We start from the raw sequence: 20961 nt of genomic DNA, 5'->3' as shown, positions 1-20961 counted from the left end.
GGGATGGTCCCAGCGGGGACAGGGATGGGGACAGGGACGGGGATGACCCCAACCCAAAAGCACTCGCGGGAGAGGCTGCCAGCCCCGTGTTTCTCAGCACGAAGACCGCGCTAATGCATCGCTGTGCTGCTTTCAGCCCACGCCAGTCCTCGCCTTTGGCACGAGCCGCGCTCCCCGCTCCCTGCCAAACCAGTACAGATGTTTTAACACCCACCGGAGCCCAGATAATTACTAACAGAGCCCAGAGGCTGGTCGGGGCTGTTTTCTTTTTGTTGCGTGAACTTTCAGCCGCTCTCGAGCGAGACACCTCCCACTCGCTGACATTGCTCTCTGAGACGTTTCTGTGGGCCGTGTTGCTGACATTCATTGCATTAGGGGAACGCCGAGAAGCCCCAACCAGGATGAGGATCCCCCCATGCCCGCTGATGTAATGATGACCAAAGAGTGAAACAAGTGCAGGGAAGACGAGTGGAGTGGCTGAGAAAACATTTTGATGGGAAATGAGAGCTGGTTTCTATCCAGTGGCTTCCCAACCACAGCATGACGAAGCTTAGCTCATCTTCAGATGGTTTTGGGAAGCATTTTTTGTGGGATGAATCCATGCAATCACCTGGTGGGCACTGGCCAGGGGATGGTGCAGGTTCTCGCCATCCTAGATCCTGGTGGGAGATGGAGCCCACTGAGGGGAGCTTGTGAGCATAGCAGATAACATGAAGGAAGAGAAGCCAGCAGAAAGCACCTTCTTCCTGGTCTGTGCTTGTACAGCCCTACAATATGGGAGTCTGGCCCATGACCTGGGGCTACGTTGCCGTAGATGACTTGCGCATAGTCTGGATGGAGTTTAACAGATGAGAATTGATTTATCGTGAACAAAACCAGTTGTCAAATAGATCTCCCCAGGGGACATTTTGAAACCATCTGTGGGAAGGAGAGCCAAGGAAGCTTCATGGCTACATAAACCTTGTGTCTCCTTGCCCCTTTTCCATCTTGATGGTTTGAGGTCCTCCTGGACAAGCAGGTTCATTATCATAGAATCATAGAATCATTAAGGTTGGAAAAGCCCTCCAAGATCATCTGGTCCAACCGTCCCCCTACCATCACATGTCCCCAAGCACCACGTCCAACCTTGCCTTGAACACCCCCAGGGACGGTGACCCCACCACCTCCCTGGGCAACCCGTCCCAATGCCTGACCACTCTTGCTGAGAAGAAATGTCTCCTCATTTCCAACCTGACCCTCCCCTGGCACAACTTGAGGCCATTCCCTCTGGTCCTGTCACTGGTTACCTGTGATAACTGGTTGGGTGGAAGATGGCTGGCACGAGCCCACCAACCATGGCTCTTCCGTGAAACTCCTCACTCGCCATGCCCAACCAGGAAGATTTCCATCCCACATTTTGCTTCCAGTTGCTGTGGAGACCGATTTAAATGAAACTCTGGTATTCGGAAAGGGAATATGATTCTAAGTCATTTGTGATGCAAGGTCCCATGCTAATAGCATTAGCATCTTATTTGATTATGGCGATGTGTAGGGAATAAATTCCAAGTCCTTTTTGCCAATCATTCCATCTTAAAAAGAAAAGGGAGAGGGAAACGTGCAGGTTTTAGCTGCTACTGAAGCCTTTTCTGCGACTGAACTCGTGATTTCTTTATGCATGAAGCTGGGCGGGTCATGGGCATCTTTAACCCGATGGCAAGGAGAGTTGCTCCCAGGGACCTTTTCTTTCTCTGCCTCCACTGATCACTGTTAATAGACTGCAAAATGGGCTGGACTCAGGTTTTTAATGACAGATACAGAAATCCAGGATGGCTTTTTGAGCAGTTTGCTTTTTTTTTTGCTGGCGTATCGGTGTCGCAGAGCTCGCGTTGTGCAAGATGCAGTCCTCCCATTGCTTGCAGAGATTTTGTTTCCTGCATTTTACCCTCAACATCTCAGGGATGGATTTGCCTTCAGGATTTCTTTAGATGATCCTGGCATGTAGACAGGGTATGTCTGTAGCCCCTAAATGAGAAAAATGCCATGAAACACCTTTGCGGAGGCGCTCGTTCTGAAATTGAAGGCTGCGTCAATGAGAAAGGGAGTCTGGGGTCTTCCACGGTGACTTCCAGGGAGAGCTGAACATCCAGCAGGAAAAACAAAAAACAAGGAAAACAGTGATGTTATTTTGAGTCTCTGTCCCTGCATGCATGTATTCTGGGGATGAACCACCCCCTGCTCACACTGACCCTGCTCTCTGCTTCGGGGACACTGTATTGCAGCCATGGAGAGAAAAATGGGGCCAAACGCCTGCATTTTGGTCCCATGCACACGTGCGAAAGTCCCAAGGGAAGAGAAGAGCGGAGAAATTTGGGCACCCCATCCTTTCCCCATCACTTCTTTGCTGGGTGATCATAAAGCAGCTCCGTAACAGCGCTGCTGTTTTATTGACTCCCTGAGCAAGCGGGGAGTTATAATGTTTCTCCCCCAAGGTAAGGAGAGCTGGAAATAAATTACTTCTGTAAAGAGCCAGGGCTGGCAGCTCTTATGTAATGCAAAGTGCAAATATTTGGGCCTCCTGTGCTCTCCCTTGAATCAAAATGGCACTGAATCATGCATAAGTAAAGCAGGTTCACATTTTCCTCATAGCAAAAGTTTTTTCTCCTCTCTCCTGGAACATTAAAGACCTGAGCTTTCCATAGAAAGGGCTTTAACGTTTCAAACTTGTCCTTTGTCCCCAGCTTTAGGTCGCTGTCCCCCAGCAGAGCTCTCTGACAAGGGTGTCCCAGGTGGGATGCTCAAGGTCGCACAGACACCGGGGCTGCAGGCACCTCGCATCCCTTTGCTTTGCCCTCCAAATATTGACACGAAAGGATTCGCTCTTCAAAGGGTGGCCGCAGGGTGTGTCGATACCATGCAGAGCCGGGTCAGCGCTGCCGAGGGGTGTTCCCCAGGGTTTTGGGGAATTTTTTATTTTTTATTTTTTGGCAGCAGCGACAAACATCGTTTAGCTGTTTTTGTCACTCTCCCTCCTGCCCCTTTGTCCTTCAGAGAATCGATTTCTGTTCAGATAGCCGGGATATATAACACATTGAGGTCAGGATGATCTGGCTTGGCTCCTTTCCCTCTCCTCTCTCTCCTTTTCTCCCCAGCACTGGGATTTTTCCCCCTGTTCCCATGCCCCTCCAAGGTGAACACTGAAGAAATCACTTGCGTTCACCCCACTTTTTAGTGTTTTTGTGCAAATACAAGCAGGGCTCTGACACTAATGGGCAGGAACAATGCTATTTATTTCCACTGAGCTTTGCCTCGCTGCCTCTCCCGTCACCTCTGTCTAGGGTAATTCTTCCCATCCTGTGTTGGATGCGCAAGTAATTGGGGTTTTTCACTGTTGGCAATAGAGAAAACCTAAGGGGAGCAGCCTAGGCCAAAAATCATTCGGAAGGCTGAAATTGGGAAAGAGAAACCATGCCCTTAGCAGCTGATCCCTGTCTGCGAAGCGGAGATGTTCCTTTCCCGTAGCCAGTCGGTGCAGCAGTTTCTTGAAAGCAAATGGAAATAAGCAGCAGAAATCAGCTGGAAAAAAACAGACAAGAAACCCAAGAGGACTTCGTTTCACTCCTTTGGGCTCCTCTGTGGTGGAGGATGCAGCTGTGGTCAGCCCCCTTTGCCCCATCCTTAGTTTTGGGGAGCTCTGCTGCCAAAATTTGGGCAGCACTGATTATTACAGTCCCTGCACCTTCTTTGCAGCTTCTCAAGAGGGCAAATCACCCAAATCAGATGGCTTCCCCACCAACCTGCTGGAGAAAACCTTTAGCCGGCAGCTCTGCACATGTCCTCAGCCTGATGATGCCTTTTTTCGAATGCCATCCGGCTCCGAGAGCTGGGGAAATAAACATTCCCCGGGTGCCTCGCAGCATCCCAGGGCGTCCTGGCAGTGACTCATCCCCAGGACATGTTGTTTGCTCTGTCCCTGCCAGGAGAAGCACGCGGAGGGCTTGTTTTGGTAGGGTTGTTTGTCTTCGTCTTTGTTTTTTTAATTATTAGTTTTTTTTCTAGCAGTGAGCTGGCAGCAAGAGTGGAGGCGCAGGCGGATCCCCATGGGGGTTTTGTGTCTCCCCCCCCCCCCCCCCATTTATTTTTTTTTTCCTAATGGAGCTGCTCCAAATGCTGGGGGAAAGAATAGCGCATGAGGACGCCTCTGCGCTCTCCTAGGGATTATTTCTAGTGGGTTTCTCTGTTCCCGCCCCAAATTAAAAATAATCATCGGCCACGAGTTGTGGCTGGCAAGGGGACAGCAGCACGGTCCGAAGCTTCGTGGTTTCCCATCGCGGAGGGATGGCACAGCCAAAGCGTGGTCCCCAGCCGAAATGATGGCTCGCGGATAGTGACCGATGGAGCACAGACTCCAGAACACGGCACAGCATCACCCAGAGAGGCATTTGGGGGTTTTACTGTCAAGGCAGTTTGGGGAAACCTTTATTTGCAAGGGTGCTTGGGCTGGTTCTCCGTGGGCAGCGTGGTGTGTGCATCATAGACGGTTTCAGGCAAAAAATAAGGAAACCTGGTGCCTTGTTGCAAGCACTGATGGGAGCACGGGAATTTAGCCCCAGCTGAAAATCGCCACCTCCTTGGCTGCACCTTTCCCCCTCCGTGGGTTACAGGGGGTTGTAGCCACAGGCTCTGCCTTCAGGCAGGGAAAGCTAACATTGCTGCTACGGTGACAAAAATATAAATAAAAAAAAAAAAAAAGCTGTTCTGAGCAACAATTTCCAAAGGAGACTGAGTAATTATTGCACTCAGATAAGCGCAGGAACATTGTGTAAAGGGATGTGCACATAGCACTAGCCGACTGCTGGAAGCGAGGGACTTCAGAGCTGTCAGCAGTGAGGGAAATACCGCTTTGGGGGATCGAAAACATTCATAAAAAATTCCTGGCTCCCAGCCTAGTCAGGGCTGCTGCCGGCCGTGCTTGTAGCTGCATATTTCTTCTTTGGGAACGGCGTTCCAGTGAGGATTTCTTTTCCCCTTGCTGCGACATACGGCCGAAAAGGCACATCTTAACCCGGACCAGAGAGCACCATGCCTTCAGCTGACCGAAACCAACCTGTCACCGGGGCGTTTTGCTTCTGGTCCTCATCTCAGGGATCAGGACAGCACGTGCAGCCCGAGCCCAACGAGATCTTTGCATGCAAGCCGCACTGTTGACATCGGGTTTTAGGTTGTGGGCGTCCAACGCCGCCTCTTGCAGACCGTGAGAGTCAAATTCCCCAACTTCGGAGGAGCACCAGCCAGGAAACATGGGGTTAAGATGACACTTCCCATATGGCCCCGCTCCATCACCTTAACTCTGCCCCTCTGGGAACAGCCATAGGAGCTGGAACAAGACCTCATCCCTCCTTGGCTATATTCGATGCATTCCCTCTACATAAACTCAAGATCTCAACGTAAAGCCAAGGGATTTGGGAGGTTTCATCCACGCCGTTAAATAAACGAGGGCTGTGGGCTTATCCTTGGCTGCGAGGCAGATGGTGGTGATGGATGGGGAAACATCATTTTTCTGGGGTCCTGCCCAGAGTGAGCTGAGCATTGTTGGTGAGAACAATGCCCAGAGGCATCCAGATGGGAGCCCCGAAGGATGTTTGCCAAGTGCCCAGTGTGGACTCACCATCGGTGTGTGACCCAGGCATGCAAGATCATCTTTCTTCTCTAGTACAAAAAAAAAAAAAAAAAAAAAAGAAAAAGAAAAAAAGAAAAAATGAAAACAGATTAAAAAATAAAAAATAAAAAAGCAATCTCAGCAGTCCCCTTCTGCAGCAGCAGGATTTATCTTCCCAGCCTGTGCAATCCCCTCCCGGGCCCGCGAGGCCATCCATCTCTCACCTGCTATTAGGGAGTTCATCTCCCAGCCCTAATGGAGTACGTGAGCCCTGGATTCACTCCCGCTGCTGCTCTCGAGCTTCGGGTCGCTGTGGGAAGCGGGCTGGGAATTCATTTTGAAAATCGATGCAGCTGTCGATAGAGCAGCTTCCCCTGGGGAAGCAGAGGTGATTTCACTGGGCTTTGCTTTCTTGCTCCTCTTCATCCCCCGCTTCGTTTTACACTGTCAGGCTGATGGAGATAACCACCACGTAATTAATTTTTCTCTCAGTGGCTGCCGTGCTCTCTGGTTTCCCCAAATCGAGGTTAATTTTGGAATATTTCCCTTGGCAGTGCAGGATTCCTGGGACTCCTCCACGCATTGTGATTTGGGGGATGCCAGGCGCTATCTGCTCTGTCAGGAAATCGATGTAATTGATCGGTCAGGAAATCAATGCAATTTCTTACTCCTGGGCATATTTTGGCTTGCTGAGGCTATCCCATGCCATGGGAAGAGCAGAGCCTGCAGAGGACTGCTCAGGGAAAAAGGACCCCAACCTGGCACTACTCTTGGTTGTCCCCAGCTGGGGACCTGGCACCTTCCTTGGAAGAGTCTTGGCCAAAACCCAATGTCACGGGCAATTCCTGACCGTGATTCAGAAGGCAGCAGGACCATGGGGCCATTTCCAGGAGACATTTTGGGTGCAGACACCCTATTTTGGACACCAACAAGGCTATGGGCTCCTCCACCATGCTAGTGGATCTCAAAGTACTTGATTTAGGGCTAAGACCTGGGACTCCCAGAGCAATCAGGGCTCCTTTCCCAACGGGGATGTGTCTTCACTGCTATGGGATAAATATTTAATAAGAATAAGGGTTAAGGCACTGTTTTGTCCAAGGACACCGAGATGGCCATATACGCCCATGGAAAGCACCGAGGGATCTTTAATGCCCATGCAAAGAAGACAGAAATTGAGGTTTTAAGCTCTCATCCCCCACCATTAATGTCAGTGTTGCGTATCGATCCTCCCCGTGTTTAGCACAAACCGAACAATAGAGCCGAGCCACGCTCTTTGGCTTTTATTAATGTACTTTTTCTGTGTCGGGTGAAGTTTGCAGCATCACTGGGAAAAAAAATGGAGCGGCGGTGAGCGAGCAGCAGACAGATCGATTTGGTATCTTGACACGAGTCAGGAGTCAGTGAAAAATCACCCCGTGCACAGCGGCTCCTCGTCTGAGCCGCGATGGCCTCTTCGCAGGGAGAAGAGTAGGAATTTGAGGGAAGGAATGGAAAAAAAAGGGTTGGAAAACCAGAAAATCTCCCTCATCCTTGTGCTGGTTCCCTTATGGGTTTCTGAGGTTGAATTCAAGGAGCAGCTGGAGATCGTGGTAGGGAAAACCTGGGAGTGGTTCTTAGATCACCGATTGCCAAAAACAATAGATTAACCTGGGGAAAGATGGCCTTTTTGTTAGGATTTGGGATTGTTTTATTTTGCATTTGGCGTCAACACCAAATAAATGTAAATCAGAGCTATAGGAAGGGTGACCTCAGTGCCACACAAGTGTTTTGCACACCAGGAGTGCACGCATGGCAGGGACACCGCTGCCTCTCCTGCAGCCGGAGATGGATCAACTTTCCCGAAATATTCTGCAGCTCGGGGATTTGGGGGGTTTCATGTTTAATGGGGTTTACAGCTTGCCTGTAAAAATTCATTCCGGGTTCAAATTCTGGGAGTTTACGAGGGGGCTGGGGTAGCTGGGCAACTATTCCTGACCTCTGGGATGTTTTGAAACATATTTAATATTTTTAAATGTATTTCTCCTTAATCAAGGTGAGAGGGCACTGGGAGTTGGGTCTGCATCCTTTTTTACTGGCAGAAAATGTCAGAAATTCTTTCAGTCACAGAATTAATAGGGAATTGGGGAACATGGGAATATTTTCCAGCTCTGCTCTCACTGGGTCCATCCATATTCGTGCCCCATGCCTCAGTTTACCCAATTGTAGAAGGATGGCAGTGATGTCTTTACACAGAACGATGGAGATGACTTGAATCACATCTCTAAAGCCTCCCACATGAGGTCTCTAAGGAAAAACCAACAGCAGAAACCATGGCACAAAAGCTCTTTTCTTCCTTTTCTTTTTAACCACGTTTTAACAACCCACTGTTGAGGGCCTGGCATCCCCAGACATCCCTGCAAGCTACTAAGGATATGATAAAACATGATTAAAAAGATAAAATTTAACAAAATCTGATAAAATATTGATCTACCACCTATAGTTGCTTTTGCTCCAAGTGGAGGAGCCTGCTGCTGCATCCCTGAGAGCCATAAATAAATTCTATCAACCTCCACAAACGCTGGTGCATTTGAGTAAGGAAACCCACCAGAGCTCCATTTGTGGGGTCGCTCACACCGGTGTGTTTTTATTTTCCCTGCAGATACCCTGAGAAGCATCGCCTCCATGAACCACGCGCCGCGATCCTCGCCGGCGGAGCTCAGCGGTGCCAACCACCTCCTGCGCGAGCGCAAGTCCTTGGCGCCCTCCCACTCCAGCCAGCCCACCCTCTTCACCTTTGACTCGCCCGCCAGCCACCTCCAGAGCACCCTGTCTGCCAGTGCCCCCCAGGACTACCTGTTCCTCCACCAGTGCATGAGCAGAAAGTCGGAAAACACAAGGTATTGAAGGGAGCAGAACACATGGGGAGCCAAGGTTGGGGTTGGCCAACCCAACCCAACTTGGAGGTGGGCGCCTTGCTCTGGGTGGCCCTGCTTGAGCAAGGGGTGGACCAGATGGCCTCCAGAGGTCCCTTCCAACCTCAACCTGTGTCATTCCATGAGTTTTTTGGCGTGAGGACTTTTGGCTGACAGGAGCAGTGAGGAGGGATGGAGGAGAAGCGGCCGGAGCCCAGCTGGCGGGGTGTGAACGCAGAGCCTGGGCTGCTGCCTCCGCTGGGTTTTCCTGCCGCAGCTGCCTCTCCCTACCAAAAAAAAGACCACCACCAACAACAAAAAAGAAAGGGTCAGATAATTAAGTTCAGATGGCGTTAATGGAGCATTGTTTTAAAAAAAAAGCCCTCTGCTGCTCCATCTGGGATGATACCTAAAAGCCACCCTCTGAGAACCAGAGAGCGGTAGGGATGAGGATGAGGAGGAGGAAGAAGGAAGGAGAAGTTTCTTATGTTTTGGTGGGCAAAGGGAAACTGGCTGGCAGCAGCTTCTGCAACTGGGCCAGAAATAATCACCCCAATCGATGCGCAGTGCACGGGGCCAGGCTGCAGGACTGCTGGGAATCCCTCCCCACTCAGCTCCGCAGCTCTTACTTTACTCATCCATAAAATGAGGGTAATAGTAGCTAATTGGCGGGCGGTGCTGAATTATTAACCCCTGAGGGACTGCAAATCCTCAGCCAAACGGGCTCAATGTCTCGCAGGCAAACCCAACTCAAAAGGTGGCAGGGATTCATCGGCATTATCACAGCCTGGCATTTTTTTTTCCCAAATAAGCCCTATTTCTGAGCGCCACCTCGTGCTGGCTCCATGAAACAGAGCCATCAGCCCTGCCCGGCATCAGCCCCGCCAGGGTGGTGTAAACCAGAATCTCCAGGCTTCTCCCATCGAGCTGACTCTTCCCCAGGGATCTGCAGCTGGAAACCCCCCTGTAACCATTGCATTTTTTTTTCCCAGCTCGGTGTTAGATCCGTGGCAGGACTCACAACATGGGGGGGTGTTCATATAGGGCTGAGCTCGTGGTCCCCAAAAAGCCTGACCCAGCCCAAGGACCGCTCCCGACTGGTGCGGCTGCATTTGCTCTTCATTGCAGAAGTCACAGGGGCCAATTTGACCTGAAGACTGTCTCATCTGCTGGGGGTGTGGGTGCAGAAAGCCAAGCCAGCGGGGAATGTGGTCTGCAAAAAGTCACGTTGGAGGAAGGCGGCAGCAGCAGGGGGATGAAACGGGAGGCTGAGGATGAAACGCGCTTTGCCACAGGGCTCAGAGGGGATCGGCAGAGGAGCAGCAGCTAATGAGCACTCAGCCTCCATCCCTGGGCATGACCACAATGCAAATCAAAATATTGTTAGCCAGGCAGGGAGGTAATGGTCACGGCACCCGGCTCCCCACCGAGGAACCAAGCATAAGTCTGAATTCAGCCCTGAGATTTATTCCTCTCCACTTGCAATCGGGGCTGCAAACCCCAGTTCCCAGCTGGAAGCTGCTGGGAGTGTAGTTGGCCTCCATGGGGCTTGCATCACCCCATGCGGGGCTCCAGGATGGGGCTCCAGCATCCCCATCCTGCTATCCACGCGTCCCCGTATCCCCGTGACCGATTAAATAGAGCCACAATGAAAGGAAGAGAAAAGCAAAACACATCCCTGCCCATCGCTGGCTTCCTACAGCTCTGAGCGCCAACGGAAGGAAATTGTCTCAGCTTCGGTAACAAACAGCCCCCTGCCCCATCCCCGAAACAGGAGGTGTACCTCAGGCAGTGTGACGGGTTCCTGTGGATGCAATGATCCTATAAAGCTGCTTTTAGGGGCTGCCCCCAGCAGGAGCACGGCGAAGGGACCCAGTCAGAGCTTTGCAGTGAGCACTTTTCCCTCCAGCTCTCCCGGAAGAGGCTTCCTCCATCCTTCCAAGCAGATGCTTTATGTCCCTGCAAGAGAGCAAGGTCACGGTGTGGCCTGGATACTCTGAAAAAATCCCCATAAAGAATTTTTTCAGCGTATGTCAAATGAATTCAGGACAAAATGGGCTGTTGGGCACATTGGGAGGAGTCGGAGAAGTTCTCATCATGTTGGGGTTGGGCAATGTGGCTTGGGAGGGTGGCAAGGATGGGGAGCAGAGCTCAGTGCACCCCAGGAACATCTCTTTCCCCTCCCATCTAAGCTCATTACTCTCCCTTCCTCCCCAGGAGTGCCAGCTTCTCCCAGGCCACGAGGTCCTCCTTCTTCATGCGCAGCGACACGGCCGTCCAGAAGCTCTCGCAGGGCAACGGGCACTGCGTGAACGGGGTGGGCGCGCAGCTCCACGGCTTCTACAGCCTGCCAAAACCCAGCCGGCACAACTCGGAGTTCAGGGACAGCGCGTACGACCTCCCGCGGGCTTTCGGCTCCTACTCCCACCCCAAGTCAAGCCTCACCAGCTCTGAGACGGATAACGAGGATGTCTACACCTACAAGACCCCCAGCAATGCCCTGTGTAAGGAGTTCGGGGAGCTCTCCACAGACTCCTACGACGTCCCTGCCACCCCGCTCTCCGTTTACCAGATCCCCAGGACATTTACGCTGGACAAGAACCACAACGCTCTGGCCGTGGCCGCCAGCGACTCGCCTGCCGCACCGCCCCCGCGGCCCCCAAAACCTGGGCAGATGGAACCACGGTGGGGCAGCCCACCCCAGCGGCCCCAGCCCGGGGAAAGCTTAGGGCTGACCCCCATGGCAGCCACCATTCCCCGGAGAAACACGCTGCCGGCCGTGGAGAACAGCAGGCTGCACCGAGGTGAATTTGGGGCTTGGGAGCAGCGGGGGGCTTTGTCCTACCTAACAGCCTTGGGCAGGGAGGTCCAAATGGGTTTTGGCAGAGAGAAGGGAGATGTTGGCAAAAGCCCATGTGGGGTTGAACATAAAGAAGCTCTTTCCAAGGATTTGGCCCTGCTTTTATTGTGCAATGGGCTCATAGCATGGAGAGGCATCCCCAGGGGTTTGCACACCCAAGGGGCTCAGCTGGCTCTCGGCTGTGTTGTGCCTCAAAATAAAACCCCAAACTTGCCCTCCAATGCAGTCCTTCACCAGGGCTTGCCATTTTTACCTTGCAGTTCATAACCAGGGCTGTCAGAACTCACTTCAGCCTGGAGTTGCCTCTTCTTTTTGCTCACCAGACTTGGAAGTAATTTGCACATCTCCAAGTCCCAACATCCCCAGTAAAGCAGAGATACTTCTCCTTGACCATGGGTGGGCCATGGATGAGTTTGCCCTTTCCAAACACTGTTCCTAGTCCTGCAGAGAGCAGAGGACTCTTGGAAAGAGCCGTTTCTCTTCACATCACCTAATCCAACCCAGTTCATACAATTCTTGTTGCTTTCCCAAGCAGAAGAGGTAGTTCTAAATTAACTTAGAAGAGGCAGTTGGAGAGAAAACACTATATGTGATACAGCTCCCTGAAATGACTTTTCCATCTCCTCCTATCTAAATACCAACATTTAGGTTGGAGATCAAACACAAACTCAGCTATAGACCAACCTAAAAGCTTAGTATCCCATCTTCAGCCCCTCCCCCAACAGGAGGCTGATAGCCCTTTATCTGCCAAGCGGTCCGTAATGAAGTCCCTTAACCCAGTTTTGTCACCATGATCTACCTTACCTGACGTCTTCACCCAGGGATTTTGCAGCACTTTGACAGAACCAGGTTAGGTCCAGGCTGCAGGTGCAGTTGTACCAGTGCTTTGGAGAGGTATTAACTGGGAGGGAGCATCGTGGGGTGTCAGAGGAGCTGTGATGGGCTTCAAGCCACATCATCCTACCAGCATCACGATCAGTAGGAATAAAAAACGCCTTCCCAGAACCTACATTTTGCTTGTGGGGGCCCTGTTTGTTAGTGGATGCTCTGGGACACGTGCATTTGTGGTTGTGTTGCAGCTTCTTCTTGCGAGACGTACGACTACCCCCAGCACGGGGGCGGCAGCGCCGTGCAGTCAGTGGAGTCCATGCACGACGGGTACAGCTCCTACCTGGTGAGTTGGCTTTACAGGTTCAGAGACGAGTCGGTTCCAGGCAGAACCTCAGGGGCCCGTCCTGCAGAGCTGACTCGAGAAAGGTCGTATCACTGATTTCCTGCAGGACAGAGCTGGAGGGACAAACACCCAACCCAACATGCGTAGCTTTGCTTTGGGTGCTTCCACAAAGTGTAGCTGCTTGGAGGTTTGACCCAAAAAAAAGGCCCAGGAGGCTTCTTCCTGAAAGCTGGCGGTGGTGCTGAGCTGCATTTTGACATGTTGCCAGAACAGCCTCTTTTGTGCACTTTCTAAGACTTCCTGAACTGGAAATTACTTTACAGTGGCCTTTCATATTGTGTTTTAGTGCAATGGCCAGAGCCCAGAGAAAATTGACTTTCCAGGGTTAAGTGTGCTTCTGCAGATCACTCTGATCATGAGAAGAGACGCCCATCTGGGTGACTAAAACCTTTCCCTGAACTCAGGGTCTTGAAAACATGGTAGGTAGACCCACTCTGTGCCAACTAATGGCCGAGCGGGGGACAGACTGGCCCTTCCATCTATGCCGAGATGTTAAGGCTGGTTTGGTGATGATGATGAGATGCAAGGGGGGTTATTCATAGAATCATAGAATAGCCTGGGTTGAAAAGGACCTTAAAGATCATCTAGTTTCAACCCCTCTGCTCTGGGCAGGGTTGCCAACCACTAGAGCTGGCTGCCCAGAGCCACATCTAGCCTGGCCTTGAATGCCTCCAGGGATGGGGCATCCAAAACCTCTCTGGGCAACCTGTTCCAGTGTCTCACCACCCTCTGAGTGAAAAATTTTATCCTAATATCTAACCTAAATCTCCCCATCTTACTTTAAAACCATTCTCCCTTGTTCTATCACTACCAACACGTATGAACAGGTGTTCCCGCTCCTGTTTCTATTCTCCCTTCAAGTACTGGAAGGCTGCAATGAGGTCTCCCCAGAGCCTTCTCTTCTCCAAGCTAAACAAGACCAGCTCCCTCAACCTTTCTTCATAGGAGAGGTGCTCCAGCCCTCTGATCATCTTAGTGGCCCTCCTCTGGACCTCTTATTGCAGGCTGGGGCTGAGCAGTGTCTTGATTCTCTCAATGTCCTCCCACTTGTCCCCCAGCAGGCCAAGGCCGTGGTGGCCCGCTCCCACAGCGCCGACTCTGAGGACAACTACGTCCCCATGAACCCTGGTTCGTCACCCCTGATCCACGCTGAGAAAGCCAATGACAACGCCCAAAATCTCTACATCCCCATGAGCCCAGGGCCGCATCACTTCGACCTGGTGGGGTTGTCCTCGGCCACCCTCCCCTTGCACAAAGGAGGAGCCATGGCGCAGTGCCACAGGAGGTTGAGTGAAATCCAGCCCCCGCCGGTCAACCGCAACCTCAAACCCGACCGGAAGGGTAAGAACAGGTGTTTGTGGGCAAAACTTCCCTGGAACCCTTCTATCCTTGTGATATTTTCGACTACATCTGTCTTGTGCCACAAGCAGCACGGTCAGACCCTCAAGTCTTCCTCTTCCCCGTACCCTTCCTCTTTCAGGAGGACTGTGGTGATCCCATCAATAGTATGTCAACATCTAACCCAATCAGTGCACCAGATGAGGGCTGGGGCTGCAGCACAGTATGCTTCTCTTCCACATAATGAACCACCCCAGATGAGAAGAGCTTTCACATTACCTTACAAATTTCCTTTTCAAATCCCTCTGGGCAAGTGCTCTGGCCAGAGGTTGCTCAGTGCTGCCAAAGCCTTGGTCAGCTCTGCCTGGCTGTGAGATTTTCCCCATCCAATGAGGCATCGGGGATCCCTAATGAGGCACATTCCACTTTTGGGGCCATCCATCTAAATTTGGGGCTGTGGGTCAGAAAAAAAAAAAAAAAAAAAAAAAACTAAATAAAAAAAAACACTTTTTTCCCCAGTCCCAATTTAAATGATTGCAAGGGGTTGGACTGGGGGTATTTGTCATCAGCAAGGAGGGTTGTAGGGCTGATGGGAGAAATGGGAAGAAGCAGCAAGCAAGTTGCAGCAGACTGTCCCCTCTCATGCCTGTTGTGATCTGAATAAATAATTCCCCCCCCCAGCAAAGCCATCACCACTGGACTTGAGGAACAACACCGTCATCGATGAGCTTCCCTTCAAATCGCCGGTCACAAAATCCTGGTCCAGGCCAAGGTGAGTAATGGCATAATGTATACCAAATTTCCCTAAAAGCTGGGTGACCCCTTCTGCCCTATTTGTTTGTTTGTTGATGTTAGAAGCAGGAACTGCAGAGCTGGGTCATGTCTTGAAAACATACAAACATAGGAGCAGCTACGTTGACCTAAAAGTCTGTCACATCCTCATCCATCAGGGCTCAGCAGGATGAGGATGGGAAGAGGATGAGAACTGAGCATTTATAGAGGGATTCTTTCTTAAAGTATCCTGCCACACCGTGGTGGTTTGGGACTCGGGGATTTCCTTGGACACATCATGGCCAGACTTTGGGGTCAGACACTGTTGAAGAGGAGCTTGATGGAGCTTGTGAGCTCCATCAAGCGTTGTGAAAGCCAGAGTCATGTTCCCCACATCACAGCCAGTGGCAGGAAGATAAATTGGTTTAGGTTAGGCTTTCACATGAAAGCCCAGCATGTGGTCAAGAAGCTAATTAAGATCCCTCGGAGACGTTTCCTATTTCTGGGATCTGACACCTCCCGCAGAGCTGTGGCTCCGACGCAGGACCTGTGGTCCGCCACAACTCATGACAAGGCTGAGTGACCCCAAACCAAGCCACACTCAGGGCATGGTACCAATTTCACATCCAGTTTATCCCCAAAAACCCTGTTTCAGCCTAAAAACACAGGGTTTGACCGAGTCGTGTTTGGATTGCCTTGAAAGCAAAGCCTAGCCTGGAGGAAGCCTGCAAAACGAAACCAAAGCACTTCACAGCAAAGTCTGCCGGCCAAAAATAACAGGATTCACACAGTTCCAGTCCTGCTGCTAATTCGCAGGCTGATGTTGTCCAATGAAAGGAAGAAGCCAGGCTTGGCTGTTATGACTCTTCTCATAAATTGGATTGTGTGGAGACTGACTGCAGGGCATGGGCTCTGCGTGCTGAAAGCACTGCACCAGGAAACGGCGAGCAGGCTTGGATTGACAAGATGTCCGAGCCCAGAGAAGCTAATGGGTTCTTTTTTCCCCTTATCAGCTAATCATATGACCCTGCCTTTACTGCAAGGCAACAAATAGCTTTTTAAGACATGGGCTTTAATGCCAGACGTTGGATCGCATTAGGTTATTCTCCGTAATTAGATCTGGCCAATTGAAAACAAGGCAACGCCTCGGAAATTTTGGTTTCCAGCAAAAAAAAATCCAGCTAGGGCCCTACACAGTTAGCAAAGCCTCAAGCTATGGCGGGGCTGGAGGTGAGAAGCCTGCTGTGGACCTCCACAGAGGCTGGCTCTGCATCCTCCCCAGTGAAATACTTCCTGTGAGATAAAAATGTTTATGGGGCCGGATTTATGTAGCTGATAGCAGGAGAGTTACGGGTTTATAGCAAGCAAGGTGTTATTAAAAGAGTCCTAGAAAGAAAAAACAAAACAAGGAGACCAACTGAGTGATTTGTTGACCCATGGGAAGGTCAACCTCAATGCCACCACCCACCATGAGCGTGGTGGTGTTTGGAGCATGCCCTCTCCCATCCCTTCCCAGCCACGAATGATGAGCCCCCACAGCCGTCCCTAAATCCTTGCCTCTTGTCCTTACAGCCAGACCTTCAACGCCGGCTCGCTGCAGTACTGCCGCCCTGTCTCCTCCCAGAGCATCACCAGCACTGACTCAGGAGACAGCGAGGAGAACTACGTGGCGATGGTAAGGGCTAAGATATAGGGCTAAGATGGTGAGAAGCTAAGATATATGGTCCCAACGGGACGTGTACATCCCCCAGTGCTGCAAACGCATTCCTAGCTCGTGGCATGGGAGCACCACAGGGATTCTGGTAGCACCAGGACAGATGTAGTGTGCATCCCTTTGTCCAGCTATGCTCAAAACAGTGGCTTTTGTTCCTAAAATTGTACGTCCTATTGGGGTTTTAACTCAATATGAGAGCAGAAACATGTATTACCCACTTTACAAGGAATTAAGAGGAGAAAAACATGCCTATGAGCTGTCAGGATAAATTTTCCTGATTTAAGTTGTTTTTTTTTTTCATTTTTTTTTAATCTTCCTAATAGCTGCTGACATCATGTTTGTGTGGAGGGCAGGGGCTATCGCAGCAGCAGCAGGGAGTGGCCCTGCTCACAGGGAGGGGATTTTGTCTCTCTTTGCAAAGCTGCTGACTTGAAGCATATTTTGAAGGCTGTGTAACGGAGGGGGCCAAGCAGATCTGTAGCGTGGCTGCGATTAGCAAAGATCCCAGCTCTGGCCTGGCCTTGCAGAGGTGTGGCTCCCAGGAAATGCTGGAGCTTACGTCCGATGTCAGGCATGTGAATAAAATGAGCACAGAGGCAGCAGAAATGCTGTGATATATGAAATCACGAGCGTGCATTTGTATTTATTAGTCCTATACACAACCCAGCAGTGCTGCACACCCTGGTCCCTGCGAGACAAGTGAGAGCATCTCCAGGCAGGGACCTCTTTTGAAAGTGCCGCTGAAGCTTTTCTTTGCCAGATTTGTGTTAACTCCTTTTTTTTTTTTTTTCCTTCTTCCCATGTTAATGCTCATTATCTCTCCTGTCTCTTCCCTGCATTAGCAAAACCCCATTTCTGCTTCTCCTGTTCCTAGTGGCACCAACAGCCCAGCGCCTAAAAAGAGTTCTGGGAGTGTGGATTATCTGGCCCTGGACTTCCAGCCGAGCTCACCAGGGCCACACAGAAAGGTACTGGGGGGTTTCTAAACTTCTGGTTAAGAGCAAGGCATTTTTAAAGGGTTTTTGTGCAGGGCAGGGTTAGTAACATCAGAAAAGTGATTTTTTTCTTTCCTGCAGATCTGCTGTTGTGTTTATTCTAGGTTTGATCTCTCTTGTGTCTGCAGCTTTGCTGGAGGTGTCACCAGAAACACAGGTGTTGAGGGGTTCAGGGATACTGATGAGACCAGAAATTCTGCTAGAGCTTGTAGATCTGGTGCCATAGTCAGAAGCTGTCGGGAGGTCTCCCAAGAAGCAGCAGCAGAGCTTTTTGCTCCTTCAGAGCAACAGGCCCTCCAAAACCAGACATAAGATGCCTTCAGGAGGTCACGCAGAAAGTGCTGGGTATCTGTCTCTTGCTGACATTTGGATGCTTCTACCAAATATCAGGTGGAAATGTGGGAGGGGAAGCTTCCAAAGACCCAGGCATTGGTGACTTTTCTCTAGGTTCAACCATGGCATGAACAGACTTAAAGTGAATCACAGGAAAATAGAGCAAGGGAGAGCCTCGGGAGAACCTTTGTGGGAGCCACCTCTGCATTGGCTTCAGCTTTCTCAACCACCACATTGTTTCTAGGGAAGGCATCCCACTGCTTAGCTCTTCGTATTATTTAACAGTTTTCCCCTGATTGCTTCTTTCTGCCCAGCAGTATTTCTGCAGGTTTTACCAATTTAAATAATAAACCACATGGGTTTGGGACCATCCAAACCATCAACTAGCTCCAGCTGCGGCAGCTGAAATACTCGTAAGAGGCAGAAGAGTTTCCAGGGCCCAAGAAACTATGAAAAAAATATATCTCCTTTTAACCCAGCAGCTCTCTCCCCTGTTGTTTAGGGGATTAAAATAATCTAGAGTTTGTGGAGCTAAGAGGGGTGGGGCTGGGATTTTTTGGTGCACCTACAATTATTCTTGAGCTCTTTACAAGAAAATGATGCAATGCTGAATGTGCAGTATCAGCAGGTAGGTAACACGATTCCAACCAAACATTCAGGAGGTTAGAGGGAGGCTGATGTGCTATGGAATACGAGGGAAAGCCAGGGAGGATCTGGTGGCCTCTGGAGCTGACGGGTGGCCACGGGTGGCCGTGTTTCTCCTCCCCGCAGCCCTCCACCTCGTCGGTCGCCTCGGATGAGAAGGTTGACTACGTGCAAGTGGACAAGGAGAAGACACAGGCGCTGCAGAGCACCATGCAGGAGTGGACTGACGTGCGGCAGTCCTCGGAGCCCACCAAGAGCACCAAGCAGTAGCACCCAGGGCGGGCCGCTCAGCGAGCAAATATCCCCATGGTTTTCCCAGGCTGGGGCTCGCAGCTCCGCTTGGGCTGGATTCCTGAGACTGTTGTCTGCTTAGGGGAGGGGGTCTTCATGACTTTTTTTTTTTTTTTTTAAGACAAAAAGAAACTTAATTTCAGGGGAAGACTTGGCGGATACTGTTTGCTGGTGATAAAGAGCAGCCATGCTCGGTGGCTATGTTTGTGCTTTAGCTGCTGGATGCGCCATCCAGGAAGTTCAACGTAGCAATACCAGGTTTCACCCTACACGTCTGTTGCTTACAGCTATTAAAGCCACCTTGTATGTGCTAACATCATCTCTCCCCGTCTTCTTCCATACCATACCCCCAAACCATGCCATACATGTCTGACAGCATCTCTCACAGGACCTCATTCCCCAGCTCCGATTCCCCAGCTCCTCAAGGTCGCCCTCTTTTCTGCCTCCTCCCAAATCCCAAAACTGAGTAAGGATTGTTCCTGTCTGACTTTACTTTCATCATCCCATCTCTTGTAAATAATGATGTGTTCAAATCCTCTGACAGCTGTTCCCCTGGTGGGACAGCCCCTGTGTTTCTGGTTGTGGCTGTTAACCCTCAGGAGCCTGAAGAGCATCCAGATTGCCCCGTTGAGCCCAGAACTTGCCCCACCATACACGTATATATGCCAGCATGTGCTCACACATGCATGCGTGCATGAAACAGCCAGGTTACTTGGGGTGTCTTCTGCTGTTGATGCTCTCCTGCATCTCTCAAGGTCAGTGGTTTGGAGAGAGAGGCTTTGGATGGCAGAATTTAAGCCTATCCAAAGTCAATTGCCTGTGAATCTGGCCCTAAAAACCCAAATCTGCCTTTGTGGCACTAAAAGAAGTCCATAGGAGAAGAGTCCTACATCCCTGGCCATCATGAGAAGCTCTGTGGTTGAGTACGAGGTGTGTAGAGAGGCTCTGGAGACCCTGGTTGTCCGGCCTGGCATGAGGACAAGTGGGAAGGAGGGAGCAGGAGGCTGTTGTGGGGACCAAGAGAAGGCAGGTGCTGTACCTTAGAGGTTGGATTGGGTTGAAGAGGGTCTGGCAAGGTAAATTTCAGACAAAAGAGTGGAGTAACTGAAACGTTGGTCGGTTGTGAGGCCTTGGGCTTGGGAAGACGCTGGTGAGAAGAGGACAGAGTGTCTCAATGTCAGCTTTAATGTAGCATAAAAGTCAGTTCCTGATGGGCACAAAGGGCCGGACTTTGTATTTTTCCCCATCTTCAGTGATGTTTCTTCAACACAAATAGGACTTTTTGACTGTTGTGGATGGGAATCTGCTGTTGCCCCCTACCTGCATCCTTGACGCAGACAGGCTTTGGAATCACTCCCCAAGCAGCTGGAGTGGAGAAGGAAGAAGAAGAAAGAGGCAGAGATAAGAATTCGGGATCTTACAAAACCAGGAAGGCCTAATGAGCACCACGGAGTGGCCTGGCTGCCAGACAGTGAGTGCTGACACGGACACACAGGCTGGCTGCGAGCTAAGAGCTAAATGAAGGGGACATTAGTTCAGGTAGCGATGTTTGTTAAAAAGGTTGAGTTACCCTTCCTTCGAGCTGAACCCTGCCCCACACCAGGGGCTCTGCCTCCCACCACCACCACCAAGAAAAACAAACATTTGTGTTGATTTTTGATGCTTAAGTGTTAGCACATTTGCTTAATCTTGGCCTGAGTTTGGAAGGGGCCATAGATGGCCCACACAAGTATGGGATCTGGTCCCTTAAGGGCTGGGTTGTAAAATAAGTCTCCAATTTCCATCCCCAGTTTAGGTTTTCTTCTCTTTTGCTGTGAAAGGGGAGGATGTTAATGGAAAAAGCTCTAATGACCCTTTTAAGACATTGCAGCGCTGGCCTTTTACAGGAATAATGAAGCAGATATCCTAATGCTTTTGGTAAAAATAATCATCATCTAGGAAAAAAAAAAAAAAAAAAAAAAGACCCAGAGGGGAAGATTTAGCAGAGCCAGATGCTTTGTGAAGGCCAGGGAGTGTTACAGCCTGCAAGGGCCTTTGCCTCTCATTGAGGGCTTGCATGGTGAGATAATGAAATGAAGAGCAGAGAGCAAGGCTTCAGCTTTCTGTAGCCCCTTTCATCACCGCATCTCAGGGGACACAGAACATTGTCCTGGTCCAGAGCCTGCTGAAGTCACTGCAAAGACTCCCGTGAAGCCCAGTGAGCTCATCAAGAGGACGTAGACAGATCCTGTGGTCTTGGCATCCCATGAGTGCC

The 20961-nt window shown here is 50.7% G+C and overlaps 1 protein-coding gene across 3 annotated transcripts in view; it reads left to right on the top strand.

Annotated features, from left to right (window-relative positions):
• Positions 1 to 20656, top strand: part of GAB2 (GRB2 associated binding protein 2) — an 80312-nt gene extending 59656 nt beyond the window's left edge. Inside the window, exons 3-10 of one of the 3 annotated variants that reach the window (XR_004751932.1) lie at positions 8274 to 8511; positions 10744 to 11330; positions 12466 to 12560; positions 13679 to 13961; positions 14640 to 14730; positions 16302 to 16404; positions 17318 to 17411; positions 18543 to 18679. Coding sequence is in view for 2 of the 3 variants with exons in the window: in XM_035330096.1 (XP_035185987.1) it covers positions 8274 to 8511; positions 10744 to 11330; positions 12466 to 12560; positions 13679 to 13961; positions 14640 to 14730; positions 16302 to 16404; positions 17286 to 17411; positions 18543 to 18686 (1667 nt within the window). In the remaining variant the exon portion in view is untranslated. Of the gene's footprint in view, positions 1 to 8273; positions 8512 to 10743; positions 11331 to 12465; positions 12561 to 13678; positions 13962 to 14639; positions 14731 to 16301; positions 16405 to 17285; positions 17412 to 18542 lie in introns of all 3 variants that reach the window. The other 2 variants (XM_035330106.1, XM_035330096.1) reach the window with 2 other exon arrangements.
• The last annotated feature ends 305 nt before the right edge of the window (positions 20657 to 20961 follow it).

The sequence above is a fragment of the Oxyura jamaicensis genome, chromosome 1 (assembly GCF_011077185.1).
Source record: "Oxyura jamaicensis isolate SHBP4307 breed ruddy duck chromosome 1, BPBGC_Ojam_1.0, whole genome shotgun sequence".
Classification (NCBI taxonomy): domain Eukaryota; kingdom Metazoa; phylum Chordata; class Aves; order Anseriformes; family Anatidae; genus Oxyura; species Oxyura jamaicensis.
This window is presented reverse-complemented; position numbering and strand designations above follow the sequence as displayed.